Source organism: Eleutherodactylus coqui, chromosome 1, assembly GCF_035609145.1.
Source record: "Eleutherodactylus coqui strain aEleCoq1 chromosome 1, aEleCoq1.hap1, whole genome shotgun sequence".
NCBI lineage: Eukaryota > Metazoa > Chordata > Amphibia > Anura > Eleutherodactylidae > Eleutherodactylus > Eleutherodactylus coqui.
The window spans coordinates 469,189,744-469,205,398 of record NC_089837.1 but is presented as its reverse complement, the minus strand read 5'-3'; the positions used below and the strand labels follow the sequence as shown (position 1 = coordinate 469,205,398).

Sequence of the window (15,655 nt, the reverse complement as noted above, 5' to 3'; positions counted from 1 at the left end):
TGCTGCTTCTATTCTGTGTCCACATGCTCAGTCTTGCTCCACTTGGTATGTGGAGAGATCTCTGTGTTGTGAGCCGCAGCTTCTCTGATGACAAAAGAGGTGCTGAGCAAGTGATGAAAGGAGACAGCAATACTGTGGAGAAGTAAGACTGAGTATGTGTGACCACCCTGGAACATTTGCTGAGGTGGACACAAAGACTTCCATAGAAACAGTAGATGGCGCTATTATAAAACGTTAGTACCAGAATAGAGGATATAATTTTTTATAGTATGTGTAAATACAAAAAAAATGTTCAATTATGGGCTGGATTTAACAGTAAACAATTTTTCATAGAATAACCACTTTGAACGAAATCCACTTCACAGTGAAAATGGCGCTGGCCAATCACCTGGTCAGGAACACTAAAATTCACATGAATAGCTGTAACTTGGCACTTATGAAGTAGAGGCCCCTGTATTGGGCCAGCCTCACACAACCGGATAGAAACTGCGGATTCTGCATGCGGGCAGTGAAAGGCCGGTTCAGCCATGCGTGTAGGAATTGAAGATTCCACGAGCAGAAGAAAAATCGTAGCATGCTCCATTTTAGTACGTGCTCCGCTGATCTTCATGGATGCGAGCGATCTGCAGTGCATACACAATTAAAATGCATATGGACATGGATTCATTCACTTGCTACCATGTTTCCCTGAAAATAAGACCTACCCCAATTTTTGGGGGGGTGACTTGAAAGATAAGCCCTAGCTGCATAACGCATGAGAAAAAAAAAAGCATTTTACCAAGCAGGCTCGGTCCATGTCCCTCCCACTGGCTTTCTGCAATCCTTGTCTGCCCACAGAAGATCGCTTCCTGTTTTCAGGATTCATAAATCCCACCGCCAATAAGCGATGGCTCCGATTGGTTCTCGAGCGCTGATCAGCCAATCAATGCAGTGCTCGATGAACCAATGTAATGGCTGTGATTGGTACAGGGTCTTATTATTGGGAAACACAGTAGGCGCAGGAGAGAAAAACATTGCCAACTGTACAATGTTAAACTACCTTCTGATGTTTTTCCCTGCTTGCGAGTATTCTTCCGCACATACGATATGCTGTCCATATGCATACATACATCCACACAGAAAATCGCACGCATGTGTGACCATTCGCAATTTGTTTCCGTGATCACTCGCAAGTCTTCCGCTGTGGATATCCGCAAGTGGAAGGCTCCCAGTTCGTGTGAGCCCGGCCTCAATCAGAGCAGAAAGATCGGCAAAGAACATGTCAGCAGTGGGCTTTGTGTAAGGCTCCCAACTAGTTGAGCGATTCCAGACGAGACGTCAACAGAACAGCTTTACGTACATTCTTATCCCATCCTATACACACCTGTAACCAGTCACATGACACGAGATAGGTGCGCTCTCCATATGAACATGCATCCTTAGACAAGAGCATCATTAAACGGAACAACCAGGTGGAGTCACTAAGAGGTTTGATCATAATTTTATTTTTACATTTAAATATTCTCTTAAATACAGAATTGTCACAATTCAGAAATCCTAGAAACGCAAATGAGAATGCGGGGAAAACATGGCAAGCTTTGGATTTTACACTGAAATGATAAATTTGTGTACATTTTCAAAAAAAGGAAAGCGAATTAGAAGGAATGAATTACACGAGTAAACAGGAGAGCCGGGGAATTAGATTAAGCTAACACTACAAAATTAGTTGTGACATCATGTAAACTGAGTGAAGTTTTACGTTAAACGCATTTAATTAGGTCTCCCACACCGGCGGCACGTGACATGCCCCATCACATCAGAATACTCAAGACTAAATTGTAAGATCAGCAGGAGATCCACACGACGTAGACGCCTGATGGGGTAATGAACAAGGTATTAGCGGAACCAACAAAAATCATAAAAAACACCCTAACTACATAAATCGGATTTAATGGACTCTTGAAATTCTATGAACATAGTTTGTACACTTCCGATCACCCTGCCCTTCCGTTTCGAGCTCACAGCACCAATAGAGAATCATGGTCATGTGGTCATATAAAACTATGTATCAATTTATTTCCAAGTATACATCCTGCTCTTCCGGCAACACATGGCAAAGTCTATACAGTATAAGATTCTTGCACGCTGCCCTAGCAACATATTCTTAGTGTGAAAGTCATGTATCCATGTTTTATAGCACATTTATGAGGACTTTGTATTTTAGTCATTTTTCTCTTAATACAACAAAGTTAACTTTATTAACAGCTATTTCAAGTATTAGTCAGGCACGCTGCGTCACGTACTGCTGTGATCCCGGACAGCTAGATAGAAGCCAGCAATGGAGGCTTGATTTGACATAAGTATTTTGCCAAGGTGGAGTTAGTGTAGACGGTTTCCAGTCCCTTGAAATTACAGAATACAGATAGGATGCCCAGTTGAGGGTTGAACAAAAGGGGAACCCCTCTAGCATAAACCATTCTGCCTTGGACAAGAGGCAAGACAAGACAGTCCATAGTGACATTTCTACCTACGGAAATTGCTACATACTAAATGATATATGGTGCGGTAATTGTAACTCAAAGGGTTAACTCAGTCCTAACCAAATATAATGGAGGGGAATGCAGAAGGAAAGTAGCAGGTTATTACATCCAAGTACAAATCTGCCAGGCTATGGCTCCAACTAGCTGCACTGCAACTGTTAAAGATGTAACCAAGAACAAAAAAAAAAAACCCACGATGATCAATATGGTGCATTTTAAGACTGTCTAGTCTAGGCGTACTTTATACATGGGATGACAGCCTCTTGGCAATCATCGCTCTTGTGCTTTCACCCAGGAGCTACGATCACACACTGAATAGAAGTGGAGCACGCCAGAGATCTCTTCTAGTCACCCGCCTCAATTCATAGTAAGCAGGCAGTAATTCATAGATAGGCCAACAGTCGCCCAATTTTTAGCTGAGCCGAAAATCAAGCGACTCCGACGACTGAGTGATTATCGCTCACTTGCCCTATCGGATCAAGTTTTTAAAACAGACCGACAGTTGCCTATAATCACTAAGGAATTACTCAGGTGACTCTAAAAGTACCCTAAATTTGCACTGGATTATAAAGGGTTAGTGAATAAGCCCCAAAGAGCATGTTGCCAATATCAACCAGTCCAATTGCAACACATAAAGGTTTGACTTTAGTCACTATGGGCAACAGAGTGGGAAGAATGTAACAGCCCACGATTAACATTGTATTTTTTAAGAAAAGCTTAAAAAAGTGAACCCCTTTAGAGGTGCCAACCAGACTCTTCACATTCTGTTTTAGAAGCCTAGTATCTATGCAACAGACTTTCCCAGCATCCAATACCTATGCTGAATAGCAGTACAAGACGCTGAGGGCTGGGGCTATAATGCGATTTCTAGTATCAAAGGAAAAAAAGAAAAAATCACTACTGATGAAACACTTCATAATTCAGTCATCGTCTTGGTGATTCTAGGTTTAGCCCATCCAACTGGTGGAACATCTCCCAATTAAAATGAATACTTATTTTCCTTCTATTAGTAGATGTAGCCAGACTTTGGGACATAAAGGATCACCGTTCCTCACCTTACATATATAGCACTTTCTTATGCTGTAGCACCGGACATAGAAAACTAATTGTTAAAATGGTCGACTAGTAAGAGTTTCCCAAGTAGAAGCAGCTTTCTTACTAATCTGTAAAGTTTATTGTTTAATTCTGCACATCAGATCTCTTACCAAAACAGCAAGGTCATGCCTGTAAGACAAGTCCATCTTAGATGGTGGCGCCTGCTCATAGCAAACAGCCAATTTACAAAATGCAGACCGCACAGTGTTCTGTTCTGTTCCGTGCAAATTTGGCAACTCTAGTTGGGTTACAGATGAATTTGGTGCATAACTTTGGTATTAAAAGTTTTTTTCGGGCACTTACTATTGATGGTACGCGCTTCAGATCAGCTGATCCTCCAGCCGCTGTCAGTGCTACCAGGCCTGATGTTCGCATTGGTGGTCAGAGCCAGATGTGATGTCTTCCATTACTCTTCCAGTTTCTACTTGGCAGAAGTATAATAGCAGTCATCGCTCCCATTGATTTTAATGAGAATGAAGCCTTTCTATTACAGTTCCGTCTCTAACCACTTGCAGAAGTCTGCACCAACAGTGCCGGAGGATCAGCTGATCAGTGGGGATCCCGAGCGGAAGAACCCTACTGATCAATATTGATGATCTAGCCTTAGGATAAGTCATCAATAGTAAAAGCTTGAAAAACCCCTTTAATGCTGTATTGCAATACTTCAGACCAAAGTATAACAATGGGCGGTAGGTGGCTTACTGGGAAATCTGAAAGCACAGGAAGGTTGAAACATATATACAAAAACATCAGATCTGACTTCTCTTATTGAGGCCCAAGAGATCATATTCTTTACCCCTCAATTGTACAGCTAAAAATCTACAAAACTGAGAAAAAATACCAATTAATAGTATGTGAAGCTGCAGCTCCATCACAAATGGTCATTGAGATGCACTTTTTTTGTCATCCATACAACTTGTTTCTTTTTTAAAGGAATGACTGATACAATGAAGGGAAATGGGTCCAAGGTTTGTAAACACCAGGGAAAAAAATGCAAGCGGTAACTACAATGCATCAAAACTGGTGCGTGCGACCAAAGGTCTCATTTTCATCACCTACCATGAAGCAGGAACATGTTAATTCTAATAAGTCATCACTTCTGACCAGTGCAGTAGGTGCCAGTATATGGTTACTCTTTACAGTGCTACAAGGCTGTCTCTGAAGGGATATAAAGGTTTTGGCTACACAGTTGAGTATATAATTAGAGATGAGTGAGCACGCTCGGATAAGTCAGTTACTTGAGCGAGCCTCGCTCTTCTGGAGCAACTGCATTCTTGTCCGAGCGTGCTCGGGGGGGAGAGTTAGAGAGAGATCTCTCACTCTCTCCCCCGCTCCCCTCCCCCCGAGCACGCTCGGACAAGAATGCAGTTACTTGAGAAGAGCGAGGCTCGCTCAAGTAACTGACTTATCCGAGCATGCTTGCTCATCTCTATATATAATATTACTTCTACCGTCTCTCTTAACACAAATTGCGCTTTCCCGCGGCAGACGTCGTCTAAGATTAGTAGCCATTTATAAGATTGTCTGTTAGTAAGTACTAAGAACTAGTGATCTCACTCAGGCACTTGTTAGGTTTCTAGCTCCTAGGAACTAAATACGTTCAGCCTCCATTTCTATGGCTGCTCCAGAACTCATATAGCGGTATTTCCTATACAGATGAAGCAGAGCCGAGTTAACTTGTCAGGTATGTACTAAGTGCAGGAGTACAATTTGGGAGAATGTAATTGGATTACCTGCAGTAATATATAAAACCATCCCAAATACATTCTCATGAATTTAGTAACATGGCAATCCGCTCTGTCACACCTGTGAAACAATGTAGTTCTTACAATCGGAACTTATAGTCTATTAAATCTGGAAAGCAGTGAAATTGGTTCTACACATAAACCAGCTGCCTATGAGCTGATACAATAATATAGTGTCAGTACAGTAGGACACTTCACCATCCAGCTGGGCCACAGAACTTACTAAGTTTTAGCATTCTTACAGGTCATACCTAGTCTTTGTTGACGCTCCAGGCACTTTGAAGAACAAGTTGCTTTTATTTCAAGGCAAGAATGTCATAAATGTAGCAGAGCTGCTTGTGTAAGCCTGATGTAGTACTAACGCATTCCATCTTATACAGTCCACCGTATGCTGCAAATATAACGGTTAATGCAGCAATTCTATATTTTACCACCGCCAACCTAGTATGAATCATCTAACCTTAGTAATGACATTCCCTTAAACAACAGTTCCAGTATCTGAAATGCCGAGCTGTCATTGCACAATAGTAGGGATCATCATTACTAAAGGTTAAGCCTGGGTGTTTGTAAAATGATGGGATGCAAGTGGACAACATATTTCTACTTTGTTACTAAACACTTGCACTACTTGGTAACATCCCTCATGTTCATCAAAATAGTGAACATAGACACATTGTTTGTCCTGGATTCTCGCCTTACACAGCACATTATGAGCTTGTGTCATAACAATAGGTGGCACTGCAGAGGTATTGTTCCATCTTCCTTATTCGCATATATCTCCCAGAGGAGCATGCATGGCCTTATAAGTCTCCTCACTCACCTTAAGGAGTGATGATACCCCACCCAGAAAGGCTGTAGATTAGTTAACCAATTTAGGATTCACGTGGGTGCTACAATACCAGACAGAGCCCACGGAGAAGCGTGCTGCTGTTTCTGGAAACTAAAAGAAAATAAAGAGCCTTCCTTCTGGCCTAGAACTTCTGTAAAGAGTCTGTTCAGATAAGAGTCACGGCTTCTGTTCATAATCGAGTAATCGCCCACACTATGTCGCATCAAGAAATCCTGACAAGCTACTGAATTTGGGCCGTCAGGTTTCAAGTATATTTTTTAATCACTGCAGACTTCGCCAACCCTTCCTCAAAATATAGCAGAACCACTGATAAGCTGTAAGACGCAGGTGTCATCAGTGCCTTTCTTCCTTAATTTCTTGGGATAAAATAGCTTCTGTAAAACCAGAAGCCATGATACCAGCGTGGACTGCAATAGCAAAATAATTGTATCCTACATACATACAATGTAGCCAGTGCCAAACCAAGCTACTATGGGCCAACCAGCTAAATAGAACTTCACTGTGCACACAGTATACATCACAGTAGGGGGTCATGAGACATTTAGGAAACAACATCCAAAGATTAAAAGTGGTTGTCTCATGACAGGCTTAACCTGTCAATCCAGTCGTGGCTCGTCTGAAATGTGGGGCAGCGGAGGATATGATGTGCACCTCTGCTCCATTCACTGCAACGGAACTGCCGGAGATTGCTGAGTTGGCTATCAAGATGAGCCATTGCTGGACTCATTGGATGACAAGTAAAGCCTGCCATGAGACAACCCCTTTAACCGGAGCACCCAGGGACCTACACTGAATGAAGCTTGCTGTTGCTAACTGTCATAGGCTCTATTGTGGCATTATTGCACAATGTAAACCCACTGGAGGATCCTCTAGAGCAGCAGTCTCCAACTTGTACAACAGCTGAAGACCCACAACTTCTAGCATGTCCGGGGGCTTGTAGTTTCTCAAGAGGTGGAGAGCCACAGGATAGAGACTACTGCCGTAGAGGACCGTTCTCACCTTCCGGGACAGTGGAACTGCAACAAATTTGCCTGCCTTGCTTATCTTATGCAACAGTATCTTTCCACATGGTAATTATGACAATATGTATCGAATAGTTTTCTGGGATTAAACTATTGATACTCCGCATAGATAATCCATACTTGATCGTCTGGGGTCTGCCGCTCAGGATCCCTGCCAGTCAGTTTATTGAAGTGGCAGCGGCACATGGGTGAGTCCATACCAGGCACAGCACCGTACATTATAGAGCGGCTGTACCTGACATAGCAGCTTAATTGTATTCACTTGAATGAAAAACGAAGCTGTTGTGACCAATGAACACAACATTCCAGGCTCAAGAAGAGGCAGCGACACTGACATGAGCACTGCAGCCTGTTTAAGCAGCGGATTGGTGGGGGTCCCTTACTGATGGCTTATCCTGGGGACAGCGAATCAATAGTTCAGTACCAGAAAACTCCTCTAACTACTTCGGGGAAGCAGCTGGTTATATTAGGCAGAACTCGCTGTAGGCAGCTATACAGAAAAAACAACCCTCCAAATCAGCAGCTACCAATGGCAGGCTTGTTAATAGGATTGTTTTTTTAAAATCTGGACAACTTATCCAAATATCACAGACGGTTGACATTTTTTACAGACACATTGGAAAACCATGAAAGATCATAAGCGATATGGGTCTATAGCTGAGAATACAGATAAGAATACATCAATTACAGTCTCTGTGAACTATTAAATATGAGAATTACAATCATAACTTGCAACAGCACCTAGAGTTTCAAAAACAATCCATGGACAGAATTTCTGTTCCACCGAGGCCGTATTCACATGGCCGATATTCTGTGCGAGTTCTGTCTATGCCCGAGACGGACAGAACTCACATGGCAAAGGAACCATTTCACTTGAATGGGTTCATTCACATGGACCGATGGTTCTATTTTTGAGACTCACATGAGTATAAGGACATGTAATTGCGGTGTCCCGCACATCACAGAGTACACAGAGAGTCCGTGTGATGCGAGATGTGCCCGAGAACCTTGGGCAAAACTCAATTTCGACCGTGTGAATACAGCCTGCCAGTTGGTATAAAAAAATCTAGTTATGCAACTGTCCAGGATGGTTGGCAACCCTGACCAGCTGCGGATACAGGCACTTACAGCTACGTCTCTTCTGCTGCACTAACAGAAGAGCTCCAGTCCAAAGTCCTGGAAACATTCCAATTTTATGTCCTTTAATAGCTGTTTGCACAAGTATAGTCATCATTAGGGCCCGTTTGCCTATAAGCCCATTTGCTATTTTTCTCCTAATGGGGCAGTCAACAGGTCTTTCGATTTTCAATGAGATGTCTGTCATGGTTAGGATACATCGGCACAGGATGAAAAATTCGACCATAAAAATTGGTTGCAGATTCACCGTGGAATTTTGCGACAAAATCTACATGTTTTGCATGCAGATTTTATTGCAGACTTTCTGCAGATTTCACCTGATACATTGTAGAGAGTAAAATTGGTTGTGAAAATTTGCATCATAAGTTGTCATGCAACTCCATGAAAATCTGCACTGCAGCCGAATTTCACTGAGATTTTTTTTTTCCTTTTTTCACAGCATGTGGATGACATTTGGTCAAATCTAATCCACTTTGCTGGTACTGTGATTGGCTGCAGACTTTACACTGATAAAATCCAAAGCGTATCAGCCATGTGTGAACATATCCTTAAAATGTATGTGAGCCGTTTAGATCAGGATCCAAATCTTCAAAGGGAATGAAAGGGCGGTTTCACACCTGCGCTCAGGGTTCCTCTTTCCTGCTCCATTCGGGAAGCAGGAAAGAGCAATCTCCACGGAAGAACACCTCCGTCTCTGGATGGAACTCAACAGCGTTGGATGGACCCCATTGACTACAATAGAGTCCATCTGCTTTACGCCCAGCTGCCCGGCTTTTGGATGGAGGAAAAAGTGCTGAATGCAGCGATTTTTCTTCCGGTATTTTGAGGCAGATCTGTGATGGAACATCCGATCGGAGGTTCCAACGCAAATGTGAAACAGGCCAAAGACTGTCTTATTACTGTCCTGTTGAACAACAGGATCCCAGCAGATCAGATTTGTGTGCAATGCATGTTTAGTGCAACAGACTACTACAGGATAGGCATCCAGCTGCACCATCCTGATGAAGAAACAGCAAAAAAACATTAAAACACATCTGTGAACCTAGAGCCTTATGAATATATATATAAAATAGCAGCATCTGAAATTCTGAAATGCACTGTGGACTGCAGCTATAGTAACATATGTTCAATATGTGTGAAGCCAAGGTACAAGTGCATGGAAAGAAGTACATGAGGCAGAACATTACCTTGTACTAGAAGTAGAATGTGTGAGAGGACACTTATTTGCTTATAGGTCCTGATTTGCCTCGCTTCCCACACAATGAACACCACAAAAATAATCAAAAACTCTTTCCAGAATACATTAGAAAGCCAATTCGAGTTCTAAATAATTTTCTTGCCTAATCCTCTGAATGTTACACAAACACATCTTGGGCTGAGTAATTGTGACACTTGATTTATGGTCGGTGCCCATTTCCACTCTGCCACCTTTGCCTAGGCATCCCTTGCATTTGGCAGCAGAAATCTCCAAGGGACACAAAGCTACAGTAGAGACCATAATCATAGCCGATGACGCAATACACAGTAGAGACCATAATCATTGCCAATGGTGTAATACACAATCACTGACAACACATCAGCCATGGCACAAGTCATGTGGAGGATCCATAAAGTAGCTGAGCAGAAATATATGAAGAGACAACACGGATACACTGCGTTATGCGAAATGGAGGTCTAGAGTGGGTGGTGCAGGACACAGATATTGAAAGAACACAGAGAAGTTATGCACTTCCCCTTGCCCCCACTAATTTGGCAATGCACAAAGCATAAGGGTATTTTTATGTGCTTAAGCGCCCAACAGCCCGTGCCACCGATTATCACTGCTGTGCTTTTACACAGGAGTGGTGATCGCTCACTGAATAGAGGCAGAGCATGCCAGAGATCTCCTCCGGCCACCCGCCTCCATTCAGAGTAAACAGGCAGTTCAAAGATGAAGGACTGCCTGTTTATATGGGATAACAGTTGCTTGGTTTTTAATTGAGCTAAAGAGCAAGCGACTGACAAGTGAATGATTCTCACTCACTTGCCCTGTGGGGTCCCATGTTAACACAGGATATCAGTCACCCTTAAGTGCTCTTTTGAGCGACGATTGGCTCGTGCAAAAATACTCCGGCAGCGTTATTCCCCATTTCTTTACCTAACTGAACCATTGACATGAATGGACACGAATAAAGGGGAATACGTCACACTCTTTATCAACACACTTTCTATATGCCAGAGGTCCCCAACTCCAGTCCTCAGGGCCCCCAACAGGTCATGTTTTCAGGATATCCTATGGTAAGAACACCTGTGGTAATATCTGAGGCACCGACAATAATTACATCACCTGTGCAACACTGAGGAAATCCTGAAAACATGACCTGTTGGTGGTCCCTGAGGACTGGAGTTGGGGAACACTGCTATATGCAACTTCTAAAACAATTCTCCTGTTACGATTCACATGTTTTTGGGAAGATGGACAAATTCTAGTTTGGTCTACACAACCTGCAATTTTAATTCTCGGGCCAAAGGATAAAAGCAGAATATGCTCAACAGTAGCGAAGGATGGGTCTTGTGGGTTCCTTATCTATTTCATAGGGGACAGCTGGAGATGCCTACAAACAAATGAACAGTTTCAGAGACTAGGTTATTTTGCAGTGTGTGCCTATATCATGATATGATGAAATGTGCATACCTCTACCTAAGAAAAATGCTGGAAATAAAAGTTGCAACCACAGAAAGATGCGACGGCGTGAAAGTGTTGAGAACACTGTAGACTATTAGTGATTACAGTGCTTGACGTTACAATGAAAACAGGTAAATCCTTCATTTTAATTTGCAACACACCATTCCTACCCGGGGTGGTGTTTAGTAGGAGCGCAGCAATGTGTACCCGGTAACTGATGACCTGTGTAGATAATGGGAAACATAAGATGGGTGGAGTCCTATGTGCTAATGTAGAAAAAGGAGTATGTTGGAGTTAACAGATACCGGAAGATACAATGTGTAACTTATAATAAGCTGTAAGATATAAAAGGATGGATTGTTTAAAATGTATACATCACATGATGGACATTTTGCCATTTGTGATTGAAGTTTTCTTTAGGGCAGCACATGAATAATTAAGAGAACATGAACATGTGACCTCACTCAACAACAACACTTCAGGATCAGTTACATGTAGCGTTTTCAAATAGGCATTTTTTTCTCCATGTATTGCAATTCCCGTGCGTTTATCTAGCAGTTCAGCAATATATTTTAGAGCACACTAAAATCTCCCTATTGATCGAAGGAAAACACGTGACTTTAAAGGCTATGTCCACCCTTGAACTCTTTTTTTTTTTTTTTTTTATCAGTGTTTATGGAAATAAAGACTTTTTGTAGTTTTCATTAAAAATTTCTGATAGTTTGGTATTGTTTGGTATTCTATGCTTGTATTGTTTTCCAAGACACTGCAGACTGGAGGACTGAAATCTTAGCAAATTCCGTCAGAGTAAACTGATAGCTTCTCCCCTAGTCTGCTCCCCTGTTGTGAAGGTGTACTCACTGCCTTTTCACTGAGCTATTACACAGGGCTGTTTGACAGTGCCAGAGGATGGTGAAGGCGATCAGGAGGACAGAGTAGAGAAAGCTACTATCAAAGAGGACTGTATGACCATGCTAGTGGATGGTGAAGAACATTAGGAGGACAGAGAGCAGAGAAAACTACTATTACAGAGGGCTGTATGATAGTATTAGTAAGGGTGCTCAATGAGTGAAACAGGTTACCACGGGAGGTGGTGAGTTCTCCTACAATGGAAGTCTTCAAACAAAGGCTGGACAAATATCTGTCTGGGATGATTTTGTGAATCCTGTACTGAGCAGAGGGTTGGACCAGATGACCTTGGAGGTTCCTTCCAACTCTACCACTCTATATGATACCAGTAGATAGTGAAGCAGATCAAGAGGACAGAAAGCAGAGAAAGCTACTATTACAGAGGACTGTATGATGGTACTAGTGGATGATGGAGACGACCAAGAGGACATAGAGCAGAGAAAGCTACTATTACGGATGGCTGTAATTCCCTCAAGGTGAATTTTCTCCTCTTAGCAGTGAGGGGGAATGGGACCAGAAGCTGCTCAGAAAGAGGAAGAGACAGAGAATAGATAGCTAGTGTAGTGTGGAGTGGGCATGGTTATGCTAAACAGCCTCTAAAGAGGGGAGCTGAGCTTGTGCCATCTCCATGAGAAAGACCACCTGATCAGCGTCGGGAACACCCCCAAGCCAGAAACTTGAATCTAAGAGTCTGAAAACCCAGTATGAGCCTTTCTAAATCCATAAGAAGGAAACCCCAATGCAAAAAGAAAAACAGATAAGTGCTTCATTTTTTTCGGCAGGGACTAAGTAATATATTCGTGTATTGATTTTAAATACACAAAAGGTTTCGATAGCCTTTAACGTATTCTAAAAATGTAACTTTTTTTAAGGCTAAAATAAACACTAAGACAAAAATCTGTTCCATCCTAGCTTTCTTTAGGTGGCAACAATTTATTAGTCAGTTTTAAACCAACCTGTAAGGTCAGATGGATTTTAGAATATCAGTTCTTTGATTTCGCTAGTGAAGCTAGGACCATATATGTTGGACTACTGCAAGAACAACCAACTCTGACACGTTAAAACAATCACGGTTGCTACCTGTTTTTAAAAGTTTGCCAAAATAAAATCAAACAGGTTGACCATTAATACCTGGAAATAAATATTCTGCATCCATCTCTCTGATTTCATAATTTAAAACACAATAATTCAATGTAAAAACCTAATTTAAAAAAAAAGGACTCTATACATACTGCTTGTTTACACATATGCACCAACCCCTTAGTGACTGGGGTCACTGCTTGAAATAGATACCGCAAATCCATATGGATAAAAGACTAGCACGTTAGAGAGCACAATAAGTACAACTGTCCCCTTACATTGTCCAGGTGGAAAGATTAGCAGCTTTATAAAGTAGAGGAGAGTCCTGTAGGTTAGTTCTGGTTTAAAGACTTGCCTTGAAGTTAAAGTGCATCTGCACTGGGACTTGAAATCTTAAGACAAACAAAAAAAAAATAAAAGGCAGCTCAGCTCTCCAAGCTTCGAGATTTCACTCTAAGCCTACTCTCAATAGCACCGTACTACCTGGGCATGTTTGCTTCATTTACACATTAGGCTCCAATTATTATATATATAGGCTTGATTATGAGACAAAGAGCTCCAGGATAGATCAATCCTAAAAGTCAGAAACGGGTAGCTGACCATATTTTTGCGCCATAGTTCACTATCTGCTCACGTTTTGTAAACCAGACGCCCGATTACGTAAAATGACTGGGGGAAATATTGCAACGAAATCCAGCAAAATGGTAAAGGTCACCCATATTTAACCCCAAGGTCGTGTATGCTGAAGTCTTCTATTGGCTTGGACAAAAGGTTGCTTGAGAATTAACTATAAAAGCCGTATTTGCTCTTGCAGAAAAAACAAAAAGCATGGGAGTTTTTGTCTCACAAATGGAGTGATCTCTTTTCTTTCATAACAAAAATGGATCTTAGTAAAGGCAGACAAAGCCTGTATAAATAGATTTCTTTCACAGGTGCGCATAGGGTAGTAAGACAAAGGAGTAACGGGATTATAAGTGGAGGGGAAAAGTTGGGAGTGGCTTGTGCAAAAAGTTTGCCGAAAGTGTCAGGCGGTCAGGTTATCGTCTGCAGAAAAAGGCTGGCCTGACCAGGTTTGGCTTTCCGAAATGTCTCGCAACTTTTCCCCTTCATTTATGCAGGTGTCTAGTGGCCCGTTAGTCTGAGATGCCAAGTCATCAGAATCGCACCCAGACTCAGAGGCTAGGTCCACCTCTTTAGAACAGGGGTTCATTATAGTGCAAACCTCAGTGTTAACCTTTACAGATTCACTTGGTTCGGTGGCCTCAGAGTGAAGAGATTCTGTCACTTCTGACCCCGTGTCTAATCCCGTTGAATTGTGATCATAAATGGACACCACACTTCCGTCAGTGAAATCCGGTGGTGTAGCTGGTCTCCCAGAGTCCTCATCAGTATAACAGAGGACAGAAGAGCTAGAAGACAACAAAACAGGATTTATGGAAGCATGGCAGGTGGACGGTGGCAGTGAGATCGGAGTCTCCAGAAGACATACATCTAAAGACTCCACACTGGAGTCTAGACTGAGACTAGAACCGCTAGAAGCCTCATCGCCCTCATCCAAGAGCCTCTGGCGTTCCTCTGCACTTTGCAGATGTCTGACGGCAGCCTCGTTCTCCAAGTGATAGTTCTCGGCAATGAATTCATGGAAGTCCTGTGTCTCCTGGTGAGGATGGATAGCAAGAGAGGCATGAGGGAGTTCCTCTTCGAGGGACTGTGGTCGGGGCTGCTGGCGCTTATTTTCCAGCTCCAGTTTCATGATAGTATGTAGATAATGGGTCCGTACACGAATAGGGTTAAATTCTATCCTGCCAGCTATGTTACTGCAGCCATCCCGAGAACACCCACATGGAAAGGACATACGATCCACCTGTATTAGTGCGAGAACAACAGGAAAGAGACAAAGGAAGCAATTGTGTAAGAAAGCCTTCATGTGCAGGTAAGTAAGAGGACAAATAATGCAATCAGCTAAATCTTTATAAAACGTATTATAGACAATTTAAAAGGCAAAAATACACTAAAAACATCTTTCTGAGTTTTCATTTCTGATCACTATTTTGTTGCTAAAGATACAGGGACACTTTCTGTGTAGCTATTGTTGAACTACAATAAGAATGTGTTACACAAGCCAAATGGCATACTGGGCTCAAGGCCGACTTCACACGACCGCATTTTTAGTGCGGAGTCCATGGCTGGCGCCCACATGGAGTATCCGCAGCAAATGGCATGCTTTGAAAGGTATGCAAAATCACTTTTGCCTTCTGCGAGCGTAGGAAAAAAAAAAAAAAATATCGCAGCATGCACTATTTTCTGCGGACTCCATGCAGGCAGCTTACATTGAAGTCAATAGAAGCAGTCGGTCTGACATTGCAGATAGGCTGCTGGTACCCACGTTATCACCTAGTGACGGCACAGGGAAAAAAAATGGTTTTTTTTTAAAAATCAGGGTCACAGCTGGATTCCGCTGCGGGAACCCGCATGCCCATTCAGGCTCTGCCATGTGCAGTGGATTAAGTAGAACCTAGTTCAAGGGTAGGTGAGAGGGCATAATGAACTTAGTAAGAAACTCTAAATGTCAGTAGGTCGGAGTCCTATATCTGTACCAAATACACTTGGCAAGAAAAAAAAAAATCTAAAAA

At 42.3% G+C, this 15,655-nt stretch overlaps 1 protein-coding gene across 3 annotated transcripts in view; it reads right to left on the bottom strand.

The window, feature by feature from the left end:
• Window positions 1-5,082: 5,082 nt before the first annotated feature.
• Window positions 5,083-15,655, bottom strand: part of CSRNP2 (cysteine and serine rich nuclear protein 2) — a 54,935-nt gene continuing 44,362 nt past the window's right edge. For all 3 annotated transcript variants that reach the window (XM_066584378.1, XM_066584377.1, XM_066584379.1), the window contains exon 5: window positions 5,083-14,886. In XM_066584378.1, coding sequence (XP_066440475.1) covers window positions 14,047-14,886 — 840 coding nt within the window. In that variant the 3' untranslated portion in view covers window positions 5,083-14,046. The remainder of the gene's footprint in view (window positions 14,887-15,655) is intronic.